Source organism: Hyperolius riggenbachi, chromosome 12, assembly GCF_040937935.1.
Source record: "Hyperolius riggenbachi isolate aHypRig1 chromosome 12, aHypRig1.pri, whole genome shotgun sequence".
Taxonomy (NCBI): Eukaryota; Metazoa; Chordata; class Amphibia; order Anura; family Hyperoliidae; genus Hyperolius; species Hyperolius riggenbachi.
In genome coordinates this window covers 232,627,094-232,641,757 of record NC_090657.1, presented here as the reverse complement: position 1 = coordinate 232,641,757, position 14,664 = coordinate 232,627,094, and the positions used below count along the sequence as shown (strand labels likewise).

Sequence of the window (14,664 nt, the reverse complement as noted above, 5' to 3'; positions counted from 1 at the left end):
TAGCTGCCCCCCCAGGATAGGTTAGGTAGGTAGCTGCCCCCCCAGGATAGGTTAGATTAGGTAGCTGCCCCCCCAGGATAGGTTAGGTAGGTAGCTGCCCCCCAGGATAGGTTAGATTAGGTAGCTGCCTCCCCCCAGGATAGGTTAGGTAGGTAGCTGCCCCCCCCCCCAGGATAGGTTAGGTAGGTAGCTGCCCCCCAGGATAGGTTAGGTAGGTAGCTGCCCCCCAGGATAGGTTAGATTAGGTAGCTGCCCCCCCCAGGATAGGTTAGGTAGGTAGCTGCCCCCCCCCAGGATAGGTTAGGTAGGTAGCTGCCCCCCCCCAGGATAGATTAGGTAGCTGCCCCCCCAGGATAGGTGAGGTAGCTGCCCCCCCCCCCCCCCAGGATAGATTAGGTAGTTGCCCCCCCAGGATAGATTAGGTAGGTAGCTGCCCCCCAGGATAGGATAGGTAGGTAGCTGCCCCCCAGGATAGGATAGGGCAGGTAGGTAGGTGCTGTATATGGAGGGGAGAGCCGCAGCCGCAGGGAGGGCAGCCCGACCTCTCCCTCCCTTCCTCTCCCCGGGCCCCTCCCCCCTCAGATGCAGAGTGAGCGTGCACGGAAGCGTTGTAGGCAGGACTCACCTCCGTCCCTGCGCCGGTGATCTCCTCCCACTGTATAGATGCTGATACACACTGCTTCCTGTTTAGCTGGAAGCAGTGTGTATCAGCTTCTATGCAGAGAGGAGATCAGCGGCGATTGGAACGCAGGGAGGTGAGTTCTGCCTACAGCGCTTCCATGCGCGCTCACTCTGCATCTGAGGGGGGGGCCCCGGGGAGAGGAAGGGAGGGAGAGGTCGGGCTGCCCTCCCCCCGGCTGCGGCTCCCCCCCTCCCAATAGCGCGCACGGACCGCACTCCAAACGGACATGGGCCCCCCGGGCCCCTCCCCCACCTTTTCAGGAGCCGGGCCCGGTCGCCACGGCGACCATTGCGACTGCGGGCCCTACGCCACTGACTTCAAGTAAACCAGGCAGAGGGCGCTGTAGGGAGATAGAGACATACGCTCTGCATTCAGGGGGCAGCTTCAGTGCTTTGTGTGCTGGGTTTGTGGTGTCCATAATGATCAATTTTCTATACAATGGAACTCTCTTAGAACTTGGTATTTATTCTGTTTTAGGGTTACACTGATCTAACCACACATATGTTGTTTTTTGTCTTGCAGAGGCCTCCCCTGTAACAGCTGGACCTGAAGAAGTAAAACAGAAAAGAAAATTGAGCAAGGTGACTACACCAGGTAGCAGGGCAACAACGCCAGTCAAAAGGAAGTCAACAATAGAAAACTTCCTCCAGGAGCTCTTCAAACTGCCTACTGATAAATGGAAGGCGGCACAGAAGATCTACCGGATCACGGCATTTTTCCTTTCACTCGTGTTACTGATAATTAACATAGGAGTGGGAATCTACCTATACAAAACTGCAAAGTACTACAAAAAGGATAACTTTGTGTTACTAGAGGAAGGACTTTCGAGAAAAAGCTCCTCTACATCATCATCAGAGGGTGACATCAGCCCTCTGCCACCTGCCTTTCCGGAGTATACTGCCATCAGGCACTCTCCTGTACCAAGAGCCACCCCAGAACCTGCAACTGCCAGCGTGATCCCCAAACAAAGTGACACGACTGTGCCATCAGGTGGCTCATCAGCTTCTTCATCAGAAGCATCAGATGACACTGCGACATCTACACCCAGTGTCACCTCTGCCACTAGTGTGCTATCAGTGAGCAGAGAAGAAGAAGACCACCCGGCAAGCACCACATCTATGCCATCAGAAGGTCCAGCAGCTCCTCCGGCAGCCGTCACGCCTGTAAGGGTCCCTACAGGGTGCTCTGCAGCCATCATACCTGCAGGGCTGTCCGGCAGGAGCTATCCCGTCGTCGTCTTCTTGCATAAGCTGCCATGCAGGGAGGGACGACGCGACAGGTGTACATGTACACCAATCCAGGTGGTCTACCCTGCTACCAGCTCTTCACCGTCCTAGAGACTGACTAGAGACTATCACTAAAGCTCCGGGTGCTACAAAGGCAGAATAAACAATAAAAAAAACTAAAAATGTGCAAATGTCTCTTCCACTTTTTATCATATAGAGTAGAAGTAAGGAGTAATTAGATCTTGTGAAGCATCTATCATTTTCTAAAAGCATAAATACAAGCGTTCTCCATACAGGAAAAGAAGGGGGAGATCCTCGGATGGTTTTATCACATCGGTGCCCCTGCTGAAGCCCCCCCCCCCCCCTCCTTCCTAGGTTATTTCCAGCAATAGTGAGGAGACTCTGTCCATCAGGTAGTGTTGCACGGTCTACCCCCGATCACTAATTTGAGTAAATCCGGCCACGGCAGTATCGAAATCCGGATACAACGTGATCGTGATCCGGATTTGAAACGGAATTCTGAATAAGATCGGATTTTAGCCGTGATTGCCTGTAGAATCTGTGATCACGGACGTGATCATGGATTTGACTTTAACGTTAATAGCAACGCCCCCGTACATGCTACAATCACCGAAATTGCATGGGTTTACAATGTTAAGATTTTTTTTTTGAGAAAATCAGTTTCAATTGAAACTAGTATTCATGATTAAAACCCACCAAAACCCGCTGACTTTAAAAACCACTTAACGACCAGCCAACGTCAATAGGCGGCGGCTGGTCGCAGTGGTATTTCCATGGAGTTCCATGTCAGTTCACGGAGGGAGTCTCCATGAACAGCCTGCGATCCTCCGCTCGCGGCTCGCAGGCGAAATGTAAACACCCGGGGAAGAAATCCCCGGTGTTTACGTCGCACAACGCTGTTGTCACAGCAGTGCCGTAAAGGAGATCTGCGATCCCCGGCCTCTGATTGGCCGGGGATCGCCGCCATCTGATAGGCTGAAGCCTATCAGAGGCGATACAGGACGGATCGCCATCCTGTGCCGCCCTTAGTAAGGGGGGGAGGGAGGGAAGGAGAGGGAGGGGGGAATAGCGCTGCGGAGGGGGACTTTGATGAGCCCCCCCCCCCACAGGGCACAAGGCAGCGGCGGCGATCAGACCCGCCCCAGCAGGACATCCCCCTAGTGGGGAAAAAAGGGGGGAAGTCTGATCGCCCTGCCTATCACCCAATCTGTGCTGCGGGCTGAAGAGCCCACGCAGCACAGATCAATTAAAATTACTGCAGTCCTGGTTAAAAGCAAAGCCTCCTTACATGCTAGAAACACCAAATTTGCCAGATATGTTAAGTAGAAGAGTGGGAACAAGGGGAACATTTTTTTTTTTTAAGAAGACCTTATAGTTTTTGAGAAAATCGATTTTAAATTTTCAAAGGACGTTTCATAGGAAAAAAGTATACATTTAAATGCGGTAAACCCATTAACTGCCATTTACCGCATTTCAATGTATATTTTTTCCTTTGAAACTTTAAAATCTATTTTCTCAAAAACTATAAGGTCTTTTTGAAAAAATGTTATCCCCTTGTTCCCACTTTCCTACTTAACATATCTGGCAAATTTGGTGTTTCTAGCAAGTCGGCTAAATCCGTGATCACGAGCCGGATTTGGACCACGATCACGGGTGCATTTGGAACTGAATCCGTGATCAAGAGGCGATCATGAATTCGGAATCCGACCTCGTGATCAGGAAAAACAGCTCGTGATCATGGGTTAGTTTTTGGAACTGTGTAGAGCTTGTACAGCCTCAGAATACGTGTGAAAAGACACATCAAGACTATCACAGCTCTGCACTAATGGTATCGCCAACATCAAATTTCCGGTTCACGAGCGCAAACCTGCTGCAAATGTTTGCGAACAGGCGAACCGCCATAGACTTCAATGGCCAGGTGAATTCTAACACCTATCGGGGCTGTTTCTGGCTACAAAATGGATGGAAAAGTTTCTTAAAATGTTCTAACACCTGGACAGTGGCGTGCCGGAGGGGGTTCCATGGCAAAAGTTCCATCAAAAATGTGTTTATGCAAAGTCGTGTTTTAATCTCTAAAGGGCAGAAATCACATGACACTCCTACATTTGTGGGATAAAGTGCTAAAGGGTAGGCCTGGTTCACACTGACAGACGAAACGCAGCAGAGGCCAGAACGTTCTTGGCATGGCATATACATTACATACGAAAATTGAAGTTTGTTTTTTTTTTTTTTTTAAATGTTTGTTGCAGCCGCTGTAGCAGAGGCCGGAAGGATGTTGTCACGGTATATACATTACATACACAATTTTGGTAGTTTTGAAGAAAGAAAATAAACGGTTGATGCAGCCGCTGTAGCAGAGGCCAGAACAATGTTGTTATGGCATATACATTACATACAAAATGTATTTATTTATTTTAAATGTTTGTTGCAGCCGCTGTCGCAGAGGCCAGAATGATGTTAGACAGAGAATTGTTAGACACCAAAACTACAGACCAATAGCACTATTAAACCTTGACTACAAAATCCTTACAAGTATACTAACACAATGCCTCAATAAACTCCTCCCCTTCCTAGTGGATAAGGATGAAGTGGGTTTTGTCCCGCACAGGCAGGCCTCCGACAACATTGGTAGAGCCATGAATATATTACATCACACTAGATCCTCGGGCTCTCAACTTATCACTTTAGCGTTAGACATTGAAAAAGCCTTTGACACCATTTCTTGGGATTTCATGAAGTGTGTGTTGAAGAGGGCAGGCCTGTGCAGCTCATTTCTTTAACCACTTAAACCCCCGCGGTACGAATTTCTCCGTCCCTTTTCCCCCCCCCTAAAAACCAGGGACGGAGAAATCCGTACCTTCCGCGCTACCGCCTCTGTCCGCGCTCCCGCCGCTCGTGCGCGCGCACCCACTGCTCGTGCACGCCGCCGCCCGCTCGCCCGGAGATCACTGAACGGGAAAATCCCTTCCCGTTCGTTGATCTAAGCCCCCGCAATGATCTGCTGCTTCTATTAGAAACAGCGCGATCATTGTGATTCTCCCAGCCTCCTACTGCTTCCTGTAAGCGTCCGGAAGGACGCTTACAGGTCGCATGTAAATAAACACACTGTGGCCATCTTGAGGCCAAATAGTAAACTACACCCTAAAAGCATTTTACATAAACAAACATTACATTTACACAATAAATTAACTCATTACCTCCCACACTCCCCAATTTTTTTATTTTTTTTTGTAATTAAAAAAAAAAAGCACAATAAAAAAAAAAACATAAATAGTTACTTTAGGGACTGAACTTTTTTAAATATTTATGTCAAGAGGGTATAACACTGTTACTTTATAAACTGCGGGCTTGTAATTAGGGATGGACGCAAAACTGAAAAAAATGCACCTTTATTTCCACATAAAATATTGTCGCCAAACATTGTGATAGGGACATAATTTAAATGGTTTTATAACCGGGACAAATGGGTTAATACATTTCATGGGTTTTAATTACAGTAGCATGCTTTATTTTAAAACTATAATGGCCGAAAACTGAAAAGTAATAATTTTTTCCCACATTTTTTCCTATTTTCCTATTAAAACACATTTAGAATAAAATAATTCTTGGCATAATGTCCCACCTAAAGAAAGCCTAATTGGTGGCGAAAAAAACAAGATATAGTTCATTTCATTGGGATAAGTAATAATAAAGTTATAGACGAATTAATGGAAGGAGTGCTGAAAGGTGAAAATTGCTCTGGTGTTCAAGGGGTAAAACCCCTCAGTGGTGAAGTGGTTAATCATTGAGCAATTATATTCAACCCCTATTGCGTACCTTAAAGAGTAATTGTCAGGCTGCAAAAGCTAATTTAAACCTCTATTCTCCTGTGTTAAACAGTTTAGAAGGAAGCCCAAAAGGCAATACTGAAGTTAAAAATCTCTCTTACTTTGATTTTTGCTGAATAGCAATCCCAAGCTCCTAAGGAGGCCGGCGGGCCCATAACAGATACTGCAAAGCATTCTGGGGCTGCTTCTTCTCCCCACTGCACTCCCTTGGTCCTCCCCTTCATTTCCCTATCACGCCCCAAGGCTGCTTTCACAGTGAGAAGTTACAGGCTCATGTTACAGCAGCAGCCCAACTCACAGCACTGAAAAATCAATGTGCTGTTCACAGGGCACATGTTCCGTTAGAGTATACTGCATGAGTCCTATTGTTCCTAGCCACATGGCTAATTAATATTCATTGCACAGTAGTGTTGTTCGGATCATGAACCATTAGGATCTATGATCCTGAACTTTTTTTGTGAGTCGAATCATCAGGAAGCAGGGTGAGGGAGGATATGACATCACAATTGGCTTCATACAAGACAGTCAAACATGGAACCTGCCATGACCTGTCAGGAGCATCATTCTCTGCAAATACTATATACAAATTCTGTGAAGTACAAACGTGGACAGTGAAATGCATATGTAATGTAAGTACAGCCAATCTTTAGCTACTGATATATGTGTTTTTTTCTCTGAGACCTTATACCTAACAGCTCCTCTTTAAGCTTCCTAGCTCATCCCCAACAGCAATTTCCATAAAACGAGGCACCCGACAAGGTTGCCCCCTTTCTCCGGCAATTATTGCACTTGTGATGGAACCCTTGGTTTGTGCTATACGCCATAATGTTGATATTAAAGGCTACTGTATAGGTGAAACAGAATATATGCTTAATTTATTTGCAGATGACGTTTTAGTAACCTTGACTCAGCCAACCATCACAGTGCCGAATTTGCTGAAGGAACTGAAACATTTTGAGTATGTGTCGGGCCTAAAGCTCAATTATGATAAATCAGAAGCCATGTTCACTAACTATCCCCAAGGGCGCCTCTGGCCTTTTTGTCACTTCAGGCAAGAAAACCTGTGGCGCCCTCCCCCCTCCCTTCTCCCATGCTGCCACCATGTCCATGATGTAAAAATAAAATGTAAAAAAAACCTGGCACTCAGCCGCACACATACCACCACCTGGCACTCAGCCGCACACGTACCACCACCTGGCACCCAAGCGTACGTTAAAAAATGGCGTCGGGAAAAAAGGGGCGCAGGGTTTTAAACGATAAGCATGAATAACGTTTAAAAATAATTGTGCTATATTTCGTTTAAAAATAATGTTTTATAAAGTTATAAATCATTAAATAATGTGTATAAAATCGGCAATTGTAAAAACGTTAATCTTCCCTGTTTAAAAAGTGAAATGTATAATAACGTTTTATAAAAGATGAATAAGAATTTTACTAAAGCTATACCTAACCCTACTCTCATACAGAACCCTCCCTGTACCTACCCCTAACCCCTAGACCCCCCTGGTGGTGCCTAAACCTAAGACCCCCCTGGTGGTGCCTAAACCTAAGACCCCCCAGGTGGTGCCTAACCCTAAGACCCCCCTGGTGGTGCCTAAACCTAAGACTCCCCTGGTGGTGCTTAAACCTAAGACCCCCCTGGTGGTGCCTAAACCTAAGACCCCCCTGGTGGTGCCTAAACCTAAGACCCCCCTGGTGGTGCCTAAACCTAAGACCTCCCCTGGTGGTGCCTAAACCTAAGACCCCCCTGGTGCTGCTTAAACCTAAGACCCCCCTGGTGGTGCCTAAACCTAAGACCCCCCTGGTGGTGCCTAAACCTAAGAACCCCCAGGTGGTGCCTAACCCTAAAACCCCCCCCTGGTGGTGCCTAAACCTAAGACCCCCCTGGTGGTGCCTAAACCTAAGACCCCCCTGGTAGTGCCTAAACCTAAGACCCCCCTGGTGGTGCTTAACCCTAAAACACCCCTGGTGGTGCCTAAACCTAAGACCCCCCCTGTGATAAGCATTAATAACATTTGAAAAAATATTGTACTGTTTTTCGTTTAAAAATAATGTTTAAAAAAATTATAAATCATTAAATAATGTGTAATCATTAGAAGCAGTTATAAAACAGTAAAAGTCTCCGGGCGCCGCTTGTAAAACGTTATTTTTCTCCTGCGTCCTTTTTTCCTGTTGGGCGCCCATTAAACGATATTTATTATGGGAGTGAATGGCAGCGCCCTTTTTGTCCACTTGCCTCAGGCCCCCGAATTTACTGTTTCCCTCTAGCATACCTACCTAAAGCCCCACACTATGACCCAGCTGCATAGCGAAACAGAAATTTGTGCATAATGCACAAACACAAATAAATTAATATAGGTTTTTTTCACACGTGCCCAGACTTTCATCAGCAAAAATACTAGCGTTTTCCACAAAGATAGGGCTTCTGCCTAGTGTGTTCTCAGCCTGTAAACCCAACACATCACCTTGAGAACACATCTGACCACCTTATAATGCTTGCTGACAATTTGACAGGCCTGGTGTTAAGGCTCATACACACATCAGACCATAGTCTTTGGAAAATGAGAGATCACAGACCAATTTTACCCCCTTCCATGTAGTAGGAGAGCCATACCTACACACAGGGCCGGATTTCAGGCAAGGCCTACTAGGCCATGGCCTAGGGCACCACAGGAGCAAGGGCACCAAAGCAGCAGGCTGGACTTATGCAGCATTTGCAAACTTGCAAATGCTGCAATGCAGGGAGATCAGGTGAGTCCCTGACTGCGGTACTCTGCTGCCAACAGCCTGTTCAACGACCACCTTGCTCTCTGTGCATGTTTGCATTGTGGCCAGCGGCTATGGACTTGTGCAGCATTGGAGACAGAGGGGAAGAGGAAGCTTCGGCACTGGAGACGAATGGAGAAATGAGTGACACTGATGGCTGCTGCGGTGTGATGGCGAGCTGGCTACCTATACTGAAAGGGGGGTGGGAAAAGGAGCGATTAAGGGGGGGGTATGAGGTTACCTATACTGAAGGGGTGCTGGTAACAGCGGCCTTGGGCGGTAAAGAGTACAAATCCGGCCCTGCCTACACAGCCTATTCTATGGAGCTGAACTCCCCATCAGACAGAAATCTGTGCAAGATGCTGCACACACAGATGCTGTATAGACACAACAGATCAGTATCTGCAAAAGATCCGTTCCTGCAAAAGATCCGTTCCTGCAGAATGCATTCATAGTCTATGATACCTGCAGATCCTCATACACACCTTGTTTAACTGACATTCATCTGCAGATCAGATCCACCAGGATGGATTTTCAGATCTGCGGATGATTGCTTGATCTGCAGATGAATGTCAGTTAAACAAGGTGTGTATGAGGATCTGCAGGTATCATAGACTATGAATGCATTTTGCAGGAATGGATATTTTGCAGGAACGGATCTTTTGCAGATAATGATCTTTTGTGTCTATGCAGCATCTGTGTGTGCAGCATCTTGCAAAGATTTCTGTCTGATGTGGAGTTCAGCTCCATAGAAAAGACTGTGTAGAGTATGGCTCTCATACTACATGGAAGGGGGTAACATTGGTCTGTGATCTTTCATTTTCCAAAGACTATAGTCTGATGTGTGTATGAGCCTTTAATGTGTTGCCTCTGACAGAAGGGTAGATCACAGGCATGTGTTGTTTGTAATCCATTAGCTACTCACAAGACTCCTCAATAATATGCATACTGATATTTAGTGAGACTCTTATCACAGGGGCAAAGAAAGGTGTCAGTGTTTTATATGTGACAACAGCCCTGGTGCTTATACTGCTGTGCGACTTGATTCTTTACACTCACCCTGCTGAGCTGCTCTATGGACTGCTAGTTTTGAGGCTGCTTGTCTCACAATCAGACACACACTCTACTTCCCTGTTGCCTAGAGAGGAAGGGGGCGGGGCGCCACATGCATGAAGCTCAGCAGGAAGCTGCTGAGTCCTGTGCACTTCCTGTGTACATAACGCTGGCTCAGCAAAAACTCGGTATACAGAGGCGCCAGAGTAGAGTAAAACGTTTTAAAAAACGCTTAACAGGAGAGGGGGATGTTAAGGTGGACTCACCTCCCTCTTACAAAAAAAGAAAACTCACTTGAGTCTCAATAAAATAGAATTGTCAAGTAATTTATTCAACTCCACAAATGCAACGCGTTTCGCGGGCGTGACCCCGCTTCCTCAGGCAAAAATGGGAGCACAACTCAGTGGGTCAAGCAATAAGTTTGAGCGCCTCTATTGCTTGACCCACTGAGTTGTGCTCCCATTTTTGCCTGAGGAAGTGGGGTCATGCCCGCGAAACGCGTTGCATTTGTGGAGTTGAATAAATTACTTGACAATTCTATTTTATTGAGACTCAAGTGAGTTTTCTTTTTTTGTAAGAGGGAGGTAAGTCCACCTTAACATCCCCCTCTCCTTTTAAGCAGTTTTTAAAACGTTTTACTCTACTCTGGCGCCTCTGTATACCGAGTTTTTGCTGATCTTCTAGTCCACCCTGGGTGGAGGGGTGCATCCCCACCTACTATCTACAGAGAGCGACTTCTTAACCTGAGTGTGGTCAGGTCCTAATGCTCCCCACCTGCATTTAAAGTGGTTGCCTATTGGTAACCCGTGTTTGTGAGTATATATATACATAAAATTGTATTGAACTCTTCATTTTACCTGACAATACTGCACCATATTGGGCTCTCGATTCTCTTCTTGTTTTAAAGCACATAACGCTGGCTGATCTGCTTGTGGGGTTTGCTTACAAAGGCCCCCCAGACTGAGCGACCCCCCCCCCCCCCCCCCTCCGGATTCTGTGCCCAGGGCCGGAGCTACCATAGGAAAAAATGGGCAATTGCCCCAGGGCCCCAAAGCCTGTAGTCATACCTCCCAACATTTTAATTTAGCAAAACGGGGCACTTAGGCCACACCCCTGGCCAACCCCCTGGCCACGCCCACAAAAAGTTTTTTTAAAATAATTATCAATTAATGTTACTTAGTCCTGAAAAGGGAGGCGCTGTGAGGGTGCCAGTGGGTTGGCAGAGAGAGGTGGAAAAAAACAATCGAGGCACCAGCCCGGGATGTGGGTATGCGGCATGAATGGCTGCCGCCATTAAGCTTTTCCCTCCTAATGTGCCCCCCAGTGTCCCCTTCCCCCCGCAGAGTAAAATGGGCAGCGGAGCGGGCTGTAACTCTTACCATTGCCTCTCCGCTGCGTACCGGGATCCCATCTGGTCTTCTAGGCTTCCTGCTTCCTGTAACGTCACAGGAAACAGGAAGCGAGAAGACCAGATGACATCCCGGTACGGCAGTGGTAAGAGTTACAGCCCGCTCCGCTGCCCATTTTACTCTGCGGGGGGAAGGGGACACTGGGGGGCACATTAGGAGGGAGGAGCTCAATGGCGGCGGCCATCCATGCCGCATACACGCATCCCGGGCTGGTGCCTCGATCGGTTTTTCCCCCTCTCTCCCCAGCGGCCGGGACCAGGGGGGGGGGCAGCGTGGGACAGCAGGACGGCCCCCCAAAATCGGGACCGTCCCGGCGAAAATGGGGCGGTTGGGGACCCTGCTGTAGGGGCCCCCACGGTGTCCCTCCCCATCTTAACTGTTGCTCCCCAGGGACTCTGCAGAGTCTGTTAAGTTGGGAGGTGATTGGGGGAGGGTCAGCAGCCAGCTCAGGGGACCAGGAGGGAAATTTGGCTGCAACAAAGGGCCTCTAATGGCGCTTTTTGGTCAGGGGGTGTCTGTTGGTGGGCCCCCAGGCTAATTTTGCCCTAGGGCCCAATTGTTACTTGAACCGGCCCTGCGGAGAGATGTTCATCAATGCTCCCCAAGGCTGTCCCCTCAGGCATGCTGCGCCGGTCAGGAGAGTCACGCTGCCTTCAGGCGGGGGGCGGAGTTAAAGGCGGCGCCACACGCGCACAGAAAACAAACTGCGGCTGCTGCTAGGGAGAGGGGCGGTGGGCGGGCAAGGCGATTTGGAGGAGGTGGAGTGGGCCTGACTCTCCGCCGAGACTTTACACCAAGTCTATTGGCTGGGCTGGGCGGGGGGGGGGGGGGGGGCGTGCATAGAAGCGGCGGAGCACCACGTGGTGTAAATAAACCACGATCGCCGACAAGCGCAGCTGCAGCTGATTTTAATAGCGGCGATCAGTGGCACGCAGTCTAACCCCCTTCCGCAGCAGCGGGCCCCCTCCCTTCATGCCGCTCCAAGCACCTGCTTGTAGTGCCAGCAGGTAAAGGCGCCTCTGACTATTCCCCTGGCATGGGTAGGATATTTGTAGGATATTCCAATTTAAATTTCAACCTCATTATCTCAAATATCTAGGAGTAAAAATTCCCAATGATCCCCCTATTTACGGAATTGCACAAATTACTTGAGTCTTGGATGAATCAGAATATATCGTGGGCAGGACGTGTAACAGCTGCCAAGATGACACTTCTTCCTAAGATTATGTACAACTTCAGAACACTCCCTATCCCCTTAACAAAAAAGGTACTGGAACCCCTGCAAAGGCATATCTTTCTATTCATTTGGCGGAAAAAGAAGCCCAGCTTTCCTACCAATGCTTTATGCAGGGCTTCACGTACCTAAATGGATTCAATTAGAAAATAAGATAATGTCCCCTTTATCTTGGAAAGGTATTTTATGGTCCCAACATTGGAAACCCAAGGATCTTAAAAAAGGTCCCCATATTCGTACTACATGCTTATTGTCTGGAGGAAAGTCAGATTCAAATGTAATCTTCAGTCGCATCCTTCCCGCCTTCTGGAATTCTTTTCGAATCCTGATTTCTCTGAAGGGCTCCAGAAACAGAGATTTAAATGGTGGACTCTTCATAAGCTCACTACGCTCAAGTGTTTCCTTAAAGGTGGCAACGTTTGCTCCCTTCAGTCCTTTACTGAAATCAACCAGGTCCCCTAGACAGAATACTTCAGACTAACTCAACTGTTTCATTATTAAAATTATCATCATTGGAATCGATCTGTCTTTTGGACCCATTACGAAAGAAAACCCTCTCTATGCTCTATGCAATTTTTAATGCTGCCTCTAATTAATCTAAATTTCCATTTCAGCTGGAGTGGATAACAGACTGTGGGCAGAATCTGGATGGGGGTCAGTGGCTCCAATGTTTTGATACACTATCCAGGGGTAGTCTTTTAGTGACACATGTGGAGGTATCACTGCGAATTCTGCATAGAACCTACCTGGTACCGGTCAGACTACACCAAATCTACCCAAACAGAGACCCTACCTGTTTCCGAGGATGTCAGGTTCAGGGTACTATGTTCCATACGTGGTGGTCGTGCCCAATAGCTTGACTTGTAGAAAAAACTCCTCAGATTAATTAACAGGATCTTAGATCTACACCTTACCCTTGATCTGACCAATTTTTTTTGCTGGGCTTTCAACCAAAAACTATGACCGTTGCTAAACACAAACTAATACAGTTTTTAGCTCATGCCTGCAAAACATATATCGCCTCACAATGGCAAAAGCCAAGTTTGCATTGTAAAGTGGTCCTTGAGGGGGCTTAGATGCTTTCCTTGCGTTGAGAGACATCCATGGCTACAATTACTAGGTAATGCCTAATGATGTTGATCCAGGGATGTTATCTGATTGCCATCTGGAGTCGGGAAGGAATTTTTCCCTTTAGGGGCTAATTGGACCATGCCTTGTGGGGGTTTTTTCGCCTTCCTCTGGATCAACAGGGATATGTGAGGGAGCAGGCTGGAGTTGTACTTCATACTGGTTGAACTCGATGGACGTATGTCTTTTTTCAACCAAAATAACTATGTAACTATGTACATGATCTTATGATCAATGAAAGGATTAAGGCTGCTTTCCCACCAGGACGTTGCGTTTTAGGGGACGTTATGGTCGCATAACGTGCCCCTAACGCAACGCCTGGTGGTGTTGGATGTTGACGTCAGAGCGAGCCATGTTGTGCAGCTCACTCTGGCATCCGTGATGCCGTGATGAGTACTTTGTGACGCATGCGGCATCACGTGGTCCCGCCAGCCAATCGCAGCACAAAGTGGCCGCTCCAGGAAGTAAACACTGCATGTCACAAAGTGCAGTGAATATTAATTAGCCATGTGCCCGGCGGCTCTCCCCTCCTCCCCAACATTACTGAGCATGTGCAAGCAGTCTAACGCGGCTTAGCCGCGTATAACGTACTGCATGCGGTACTTTCTCTTGACGTCTAGCGTTACAGTGTAATACAACATGGGCACTGTGAACAGCCCATTGATTTTTCATTACTGTGCGGTGGGCTGCGTTACAGGCTGCTCTAACGTGCGCCTGTAACGTCCCACTGTGGAAGCAGCCTAAAGGGATACTGTAGGGGGGTCGGGGGAAAATGAGTTGAACTTACCCGGAGCTTCTAATGGTCCCCCGCAGACATCCTGTGTTGGCGCAGCCACTCACCGATGCTCCGGCCCCGCCTCCGGTTCACTTCTGGAATTTCAGACTTTAAAGTCTGAAAACCACTGCACCTGTGTTGCCGTGTCCTCGCTTCTGCTCATGTCACCAGGAGCATACTGCGCAGGCACAGACCATACAGGGCTTGCTATACGCTCCTGGTGACATCAGCGGGAGCGGGGAAACGGCAACGCAGGCGCAGTGGTTTTCAGACTTTAAAGTCTGAAATTCCAGAAGTGACCTGGAGGCGGGGCCAGAGCATCGGTGAGTGACTGCGCGGGCACAGGACGTCTGCGGGGGGGCTGGGCATCGGTGAGTGGCTGCGCGGGCACAGGATGTCTGCGGGGGGGCTGGGCATCGGTGAGTGGCTGCGCGGGCACAGGATGTCTGCGGGGGGGCTGGGCATCGGTGAGTGGCTGCGCGGGCACAGGATGTCTGCGGGGGGGCTGGGCATCGGTGAGTGGCTGCGCGGGCACAGGATGTC

General features: G+C 48.3%; 1 protein-coding gene and 1 long non-coding RNA gene across 2 annotated transcripts in view; one reads left to right on the top strand and one right to left on the bottom strand.

Moving 5' to 3' along the window:
* LOC137541149 (uncharacterized) overlaps positions 1–2,082 on the top strand; it is a 38,848-nt gene extending 36,766 nt beyond the window's left edge. The window contains exon 5 of the mRNA XM_068262303.1: positions 1,205–2,082. Coding sequence (XP_068118404.1) covers positions 1,205–2,019 — 815 coding nt within the window. The 3' untranslated portion in view covers positions 2,020–2,082. The remainder of the gene's footprint in view (positions 1–1,204) is intronic.
* LOC137541811 (uncharacterized) overlaps positions 1–9,644 on the bottom strand; it is a 344,602-nt gene extending 334,958 nt beyond the window's left edge. The window contains exon 1 of the long non-coding RNA XR_011025279.1: positions 9,582–9,644. This is a non-coding gene — a long non-coding RNA (uncharacterized lncRNA). The remainder of the gene's footprint in view (positions 1–9,581) is intronic.
* Positions 9,645–14,664: the final 5,020 nt, after the last annotated feature.